The sequence below is a fragment of the Triticum aestivum genome, chromosome 7B (assembly GCF_018294505.1).
Source record: "Triticum aestivum cultivar Chinese Spring chromosome 7B, IWGSC CS RefSeq v2.1, whole genome shotgun sequence".
In the NCBI taxonomy this organism is placed as follows: Eukaryota; Viridiplantae; Streptophyta; class Magnoliopsida; order Poales; family Poaceae; genus Triticum; species Triticum aestivum.
The window spans coordinates 725,881,696-725,889,991 of NC_057813.1; the positions used below are offsets into that span (position 1 = coordinate 725,881,696).

Below are 8,296 nucleotides of genomic sequence, written 5' to 3' on the forward strand. Positions count from 1 at the left end.
ACACGTATGACACTTATCATTTCAGCAAATCTAAGCTAGTACTACTATATGCTCTTTCAAACAATGTTTAAGAGCCCGCCCAAATATCCGCGGACCCCTTATTTTATTGCCTACGCAGTTGTCCCTCTCATACCCACTCCCTGACCCTTTCCGTAGAAAAGAATCATTCTATTCCAATCAACTTTGAGAAACTACAACTACATGTACATATATCAACTACGTATTTCATCGGACATAAAACTAGATAAACATAGCTCATTACCGAAGATAGCATAAACTTTGTACAAGCAGACCAAAAGATCAAGTTCATCACTGGACAATTACTAGAAACGTGTCAGCGCCAGACATTACCACTCCCGTGCCGGTCCCTTACCCTTGCGGTCACCTGTGCATCTGTAGCCTTCCGTGTAGGTGTCATCGCCGGTAGGGGCATCGTCTAGTCGTCGGAGACATCAGAGGGGAAGATGACGCCGGCCATCTGGTGCAGCCCGCACACCTGCTCCTTCACCAGCCGAGCGTCAAGGAGGTAAGGGGATTTCTTGTGCTCGGTGGGTACTATAGAAAGTTCATAAAGCTCTATGAAATTATAAGCAAACCATTGACTGAGCTGTTCAAAAGGGGGGTTCCCTTTCTATGGACTGCTATTAGTTAAGATGCTTTTATGACTTTAAAACAAGCCTTAGTTGAAGCTAAACTTTGTGATGTTGGTATTAGTGTTGTATTAATGCAGGGTGGTCACTCTCTCGACTATGTTAGTAAGTCCTTAGGTCCTAAAAACAGAGCTCTCCCAGTGTATGAGGAGTATATGGCAATATTGTTACTTGTGGAATAGTGGATAGCTTATCTACATGTCCAACAATTCACTACCGGAACTGATAAAAAGAAATAGTCCGCTCGTAGAATCAGAATCTCCGTACAGTCTAGCAACAAAAAGCTCTTATGAGACTGAATTATCAATTTTTTTACAACTAGCACATATGCCCGTGCGTTGCAACGGGAGATAAAATAGTATGCATTTAAAGTTAGGAAGAATTATATGTGCAAGCAAAACCCTGTGTGCACACGAAAAAGGAATATTTAGTTTCTCGGTTTCACCGCGTGTGAAGAAATCAATCAACAATTTTTCCATTCATTGATCGAGGGCATTTAAGTGTTTTGTTATGTTATCGTACGTCAGAGAAAGCCCATGAGTTATTCAGTCTACTTTTCCTTTCAATCCTTTTAATCGAGGGGATTTTAAGGTATGAAATTTCTGAATAAACATGAACAATTTTTTAAATCCTAAAAAGTTTTTTGAAAATTATGTTCATTTTTGGAAAAACGCGAACAAAATATGAAAGGGAACATCTTTTAAAATTCAGAAAAAATTTCTAAAAACACCAATTTTTTTTATAAAAGCATGAACATTATTTGAATTTGTGAACATTTTTATGAAACAGAAACATGTGTTGAAATTCATAAGATTTTTAGAAAATGTGTATCTTTTATACATGAACATTATTTTTCATTGTTAAAAACTCTCAAAAACAGGAATATTATCAAATTTGGAGAATTTTTTGAAATGCCATTTTATTTCAGAAATCTCAAAGAATTTTGAAAAATAATATATTTTTTAAAATTCTGAGCGTTTTTTAGAGTATTTTAAATTTATGAAATAAATTCGAAAAAATTGGAAGGGAAAAAAGAGGTAGGGAAAGGAGAATAAAAATAGAAGTAAAACATGGAAATTAAGAAAAATGGGCCAGCCCCTTATTGGTTCTCATGTGTGAAGCACCAACTATATGTCGTCCTGTGCGGAAAATAGAATTTATTTCATAATTTCATGTGCAGAATAATAAGTGGGCTGACTTCGCCGGACCACAGTGTGCGGCCCATGTATGAAAATTGTTTTTCTAGCAGACAAACGCATAAGAATTTAGTACCACCTCGGATAGGAAAAAAATCGACGGTGAACGGATGAAAAAATTGGCGAAATGCACCTTGCTTTATTAGTAGGGGTATAGATAAGGGCACTCGAAATTCTGCTGCTGATGCATTATCTAGAAGGCTAGCTAATAGTCATGTCTTCCCTATCTCTAGAGCACAGCCTGTTTGGATGGAAGAGATTGTAGCCAGTTACTCTCAAGATGATAAGTCCACTGAGCTACTACAACAAATATCTGTGTGTCCATATCTGCTAAGCGCCTAAGCCTAACTATTAGCTCCTCCAAGGTTTAATTAGATACAAGGGGTGTGTAAGGATTGGTAATAGTCTGGATCTTCACAATAAGATATTCGTTGCTTTTCATGACAGTCCAGTTGGGGCCCCAATTACCAGGTGCTCTGCTTCCATGAATTAATCTGGGCGCCGATGTGATCCCCATCCATATCCATCTCCCGCCCATCTGGGCTTTTGCTGTTGTCAAACAGAAAAATTGTTGGTCCCGCCGACTATCAATCATCTTCATTCTGATAATAAACATACAGCAATGACTACTCTTCCCTTGACATCGACCGTGTTGCACCAGTGATTTTTACCCGCGGCAATTAATTAACCTCCTTTACAAGAGTCCAATTTGACGAAATTCGATCGAAATTTGTCGAAAACGCACGGAATTTGACAAAAATAGAAGCACCCACACCTGGCAAACAAAGCCCTTGAGGAGTCCAACGGGCAACGGCCGGTCCGCGGTTGCTTGCCGTGCGGTGCTCCATGCACGGAGCTTTCACGTACGCCGCGCTCGCTGTCCGGCTGTCGTGCACGCACCGGTGCACCACGAGTCCACGGCACGGAGCGGGCCGGATAATCCCGTTTCTCTGCCAGAAAACAAACAAAAGTGAACGTAGTTGTCGCGTCTTGGGCTGCTGGATCGTCTCATCATCTGGCCATATTTCACACAAGAAAGATGAGATCAATTGCTCTCCATGGTGCTCTTAGCTTGCGGTGCTTCAGCAATGGCACCGCGCTGGACAAGACGGACCGACCGCACGCACTGTCACTCCGACAGCCACCTCGGGTGGTGATCAGTACCATCAATTTATAATACGATCGCCGGGACGGATTCTTTGACCTCCCCGCCGCATCCACCGCCACTTCTGTCCCCTCTCCCCTCCCTGCAAGCAGATCACAGGCGCCATTGCTCAGCCTCTGAGGAGCGGAGCGGAGCCGAGATCGATGGAGCCCATCCCTCTGCTCACGCCCTACAAGATGGGCCAGTTCGAGCTGTCGCACCGGGTCGTGCTGGCGCCCATGACGCGGCAGCGCGCCTACGGCGGCGTGCCGCAGCCGCACGCCGCCCTCTACTACTCCCAGCGCGCCACCCCCGGGGGGCTCCTCATCTCCGAGGCCACGCGCGTCGCGCCGGCAAGGGAGGACGAGGAGCCGACGTCGTTCAGGGACATGCCGGGGGTCTGGGCGGCCGAGCAGGTCGAGGCGTGGAGGCCCGTGGTCGACGCCGTGCGCGCCGAGGGCGCCGTCATCTTCTGCCAGCTCTGGCACGCCGCCGCCGGCGACGGCGATGCCGTCCCGCAAAGGCAGCTGGTGAGCCCGCAGATGAGCTTCGACGGCCGCCGCGAGGAGCTGACGTCGCCGAGGAGGGTGGCCGCCGAGGACGCGCCCGCCGTCGTCGACGCCTTCAGACGCGCCGCCAGGAACGCCATCGATGCCGGTGCGCGCTTCAGTTTTTTTTTCGAGCTTCCCAGTTTCGTTTCTGAAATCAGATACCAACCGTGCACTCGTGCCATGGCAGGCTTCGACGGCGTCGAGCTCCAAGGCACCAACGGCTACTTCGTCGTCGACGACGGCGGCGGCCCGGAGAGCCGGTGCCGGTTCGCGCTGGAGGTGGTGGAGGCAGTGGCGCGGGAGATCGGCGGCCACCGCCTGGGCCTGCGGCTGGACCAGTTCACCGCCGGGCCCGACGAGCACGCGCTGGCGCTCCACGTCGTGAGCCGGCTCAACGACCTCGGCGTGCTCTACTGCCACATGATCGAGCCCAAGGTGGACGGCCGGCGGCGCGTGTCCCGGCGGCTGCTGCCGTACAGGGAGGCGTTCCGCGGCACGTTCATCGCCAGCGGCGGGTACGGGCGGGAGGAGGGCGACGCGGCCGTCGGCGAGGGGTACGCCGACCTGGTGGCCTACGGGCGGCTCTTCCTGGCGAACCCGGACCTGCCGAGGAGGTTCGAGCTGGGCGCGCCGCTCAACGACTGCGTCAGCGCCACCTTCTACGGCGCCGGCGCCGGAGCCGCCCACCCCGCTGTCGGATACACCGATTACCCCTTCCTAGAATGATCGATGATCGTGCTCGGATGCTGTTTTCGGCATAAACGATCGATCATGATTTGCATCAGTGTTGTATATATGACAGTGCTAATTCTATGGGGATTAAGTTCATCAATCAATTCGATCCTCTCGTTAACGTACTAGTGCAATGTTGAGTCACTTATTTTGGGACGGAGGAAACCCTGCTGTAAATGATGATCAACACTCCTTGTTCAGGAAAAGGCAAGGGAAGTGATGATTCACGCAGGCAGGCAGACAGGTGCAGGAGTCTCCATATCCGTCTCACTAATAATGGCAAAGCTAGCTAGATGAGCAAGCAGCAGGCGTTCATCTTCATCATACGGCCATGCATGGCACACTCATGCTCCCAGCCTCTTTCGGGACCGGATCGATCAAATGTTTTGGCAATTCTAGTGAGTTTTTGTATGATCATGTCATCGAGCGAGCGATCACCCCCGGTATCAGATCGGACGCAGCAGGTGGGCCGGCGAGGAGGAAGCAGGCACGGCCAAATGAGTCGTCGGCGTGAGACCGACGGCTGAGATCAGACAAGTTATTCAAGGCGTGCTTGTCCTGAAGCGCCGACTGATGGAGATGTGCCGCGTTGAGTTTCATTCGCTGTTATAAAATGGTCTAACTTTGTCTAAATGGATAAATGGTATATAGACGCATTTTAATTTGTTTGTTCACTCATTTCAATCAGTACATACTCTATTTTAAAATATTTAAAATATCTTATAATAACTACTCCCTCCGTCTCATAATATAAGAACGTTTTTGACATTACACTAGTGTAAAAAACATTCTTATATTATGGGACAGAGGGACTAGAAAAAAGCCCGTATGTTGCAAGGGAGAAAAAAAAACCCACTCTCAATAATCATGAGTCAAGACCCCAGTAACTTCATGTCCTTTAATTTAACACATGGCATCCCATCTGTGTTCCCAATTATTGTCCTTTCCACCCTCGTTAATGGTTGCCTCAATGCTCACGCAATCACAACGCGTTTGAATGTTGTCAATCCTAAGACGTCTCTCTCTCGACATAAAATAAGAATTCTGCTTTTTTCTGTGAGGTTTTGGCAGGGCATGCATGCGTGGTTATAGATGGTTTTTTTTCCGTCTCCATTCCTGGTTTTGCTCAGGCAGGACCAGTCCTGAGATTTTTGGGGCCGAAACTAAAACCCAGGGCCCTTAATATAAACATCATAACAATACTTCGTGACATCCAATGCCATATTTTGGGTCTACGTCTCTATAATCTTGTGAGTGGCCCAAGGTATATATGATGGCCTATGGAGGAAATAGACAAAGGTGTCCATAGATATTACAAGTCATCCTTCCATATACAAAGCCATGTTTATTGTCAGGGTTAGCACAACTATTGAAGCACATAATAAGTTTGAGGCACTAATAGGTTTAGAGTAGGTAGTCCTAAAAAAATATTCATCCAAAACATAATAGTTCTTAGACTAACTAATGATAATAGTAAGATTGTTATCGATAGCAGTATCATATAAATTAATATAGATGAGAAAATATATTAATGATATGCAAAATATTTTTGGAATCAAATTAGATAGCTATGATAGTGCGAAGTTACTCTTACCTTGTTGTGCCAGTGAGTAAATCAAGAGTAGGTTACCCCATTTGTGTTTCAAAGATCAAGCATGTAGGAGATCCGTTGTTGACCTCCTTGAGATTACACCACAAGAACTTCATTATCAATTGCAGAAACGTAAAGATTGATGATACATACTGCAAAAGAGGTCAAACCAGCCGGCGATGTCCATATCTAGAGATGACACACCGATGCGCCACCGTAATCCGGCGAGCAGCCGTGACCCTTGCAATATGGACCTGCTCTTCGAGCAAGGTTCCCAGTTAATCTATCGCGATCTGGGTGCGAGGGGAAAAGACGGCGAAGGTTCGTGCTAGGTTTCTTTTGGGCAGGGGCTCGTGCTAGGTGCTGCGTGCGTCTGATGTTGTCCATGACCAAATTTTGCTGCATCACCGAGATGGAGCTACAGTGTTCTTCTTGTGTAAAAAAGAGAAGGAAAGTCAGGGAGCTTATGAAATTGAAATAGTTCTTTTGAGATAAGTGAAATGAGTTTTTGAAAAACTGAAATGAGGCTTCTAAATTTTAAATTTGTATGTCATGAACTGAAATTGATCTTTTAGAAATTGAAACCAACCTTTTGAAAGTTGAAATGAGCACTGTTCATGGGCCAAGAGTGAAGTGATGTCAGGCTACTGTAGCTTACATGACTTCCCTTCGAATGTTAGAGGATCCAGCTTCCACCGAGATACACTATCACTCTCATTTTCGTGAAATCATGAGCAATTTTTGAAACACGTGAACATATCTAAAATCATGAATATTTTCTTTGTGAACATTTTTACAGATTTTTGAACAGTTTCTAAAATCAGGAAAAAAAATTAATTCATGAACATTTTATAATATTTCAAACATTTTCCGAAAAACTGAAACAAGTTTTAGAATTTTTTTCATAGGCAAACATTTCAAAAATTGATGAACATTTTTTTGGAAATTGGTGGAACAAATTTTGAAATTCAAAAACATTGTTTTGATTTAACAAACATTTTATGTAATGCATGATCATTTTTTGAATCAATAAACTACATTGTAAGTCACAAACAATTTTTTGAATTTTTAGGATATTTTTCAATTCATGAAACATATTTTGAATTGTCAAAATTTTATTCAATTTCATTATTTATTTTTAACACATGAATTCTTTTTAGAAAAATCATCAAAAAAAATTCGATTTCCTGATCACTTTTTTTCAAAATTGCAAACAATTTGAATATGTGTACATTTTTTAAAATTGCGTACATTTTCTGAATCCACAAACATTATGAATTATTATAAAATTTATTTCAAAATTCACATTTTTGTAATATTCGAAATTTTTTTGAAGTTCCAAATTCTGTAAAGTAGGAAAAATGAAGACAGAAAAGGAAAAGTAAATATAAAAAAACAAAATATAAAAAACAGATGCCCAGACATGGGCCGGCCCAAAAGAGGCGCGTTGTGTCTTCTCCCAACGCGTAGAGCGCAGGATTAGGCGGGGATTCCGCTGTGTGAATTTTTTTATCACTTATAGGTGGCATCGGTGGGTAATATTTTGCAACTTTGGGGTCAATTTTGGTGACGTACCATCAGAAGCAATAGCCTTTTTATTATTGGGTATATAGATATTATAAAAAAAGCTGCAGATTTGATATTTGCAGTTTTCCCTTCTATCAAGGAATTACAATTTAAACATTCGAAAGAAGGAGCTCTGTATTTTTATGCCAAAGCTAATATGATTCCAAGAGCTTTAGGCACGTGAAAATTCATAGAAGCGCCCATCCTCGCCCAACCTCATTGGGGTGGGAGAAGCCCCCTACTACCGTGTGCGGTATCGATTGTCATACGTGACAATATTATCTGTTCAGGATTTTATTATTCTATACCTAAGCCCAGGTGTACAAACTGAAGGCCGAATATTGAACCTGGAAAGACCAAGACCGAACTATTAAAGATCCAACTAAAACCAGTCGTCGAAATTGGAAGACCAAATTAAATTTGGTCGGATCGGTGTTCTAATCAGGATGACCGCATAATCCAGATAGGTCGAACTAGCACAACTCTCTGAATGTTTATGGCAGAGTTAGCACAATCCCTGGTTTTCTCTGGTTGTTTATGACACAATTCACTAGTAGAAAACAGGGTTTTGGTTCGGCCAGAAAAGAGCATTAATCCCGGTTGCATTACGAACCGGGACTAATGTGAGCATTAGTCCAGGTTCGAGCGGCTAGGGCACCGTACATGACCTTTAGTCCCGGTTGTTGCCACGAACCGGGACTAAAGGGTGCGATGCCCATTAGTACCGGTTCGTGGCACCAACCGGTACTAAAGGTTAGACCTTTAGTCCCGGTTCCAGCCACCGACCGGTACTAATGGGGTTTGAGGCATTAGTACCGGTTCGTGGCACGAACCGGAACTAAAGGTCCCATTTTCAAACTCTACCC

General features: G+C 44.4%; 1 protein-coding gene across 1 annotated transcript; it reads left to right on the forward strand.

The window, feature by feature from the left end:
* Positions 1-2,511: 2,511 nt before the first annotated feature.
* LOC123161155 (12-oxophytodienoate reductase 1) lies at positions 2,512-4,401 on the forward strand. The gene is made up of 2 exons (XM_044579003.1): positions 2,512-3,647; positions 3,729-4,401. Exons 1-2 carry the CDS (start codon positions 3,155-3,157, stop codon positions 4,265-4,267), a joined length of 1,032 nt encoding a protein of 343 aa, XP_044434938.1. The 5' UTR covers positions 2,512-3,154; the 3' UTR covers positions 4,268-4,401.
* The last annotated feature ends 3,895 nt before the right edge of the window (positions 4,402-8,296 follow it).

Coding starts and splice junctions, on each gene's coding strand:
- LOC123161155 (XM_044579003.1), top strand. CDS start 3,155: ATGGAGCCCATCCCTCTGCTCACGCCCTACAAGATGGGCCAGTTCGAG. Junction 3,648..3,728: donor CAGGAACGCCATCGATGCCG/GTGCGCGCTTCA, acceptor GTGCCATGGCAG/GCTTCGACGGCGTCGAGCTC.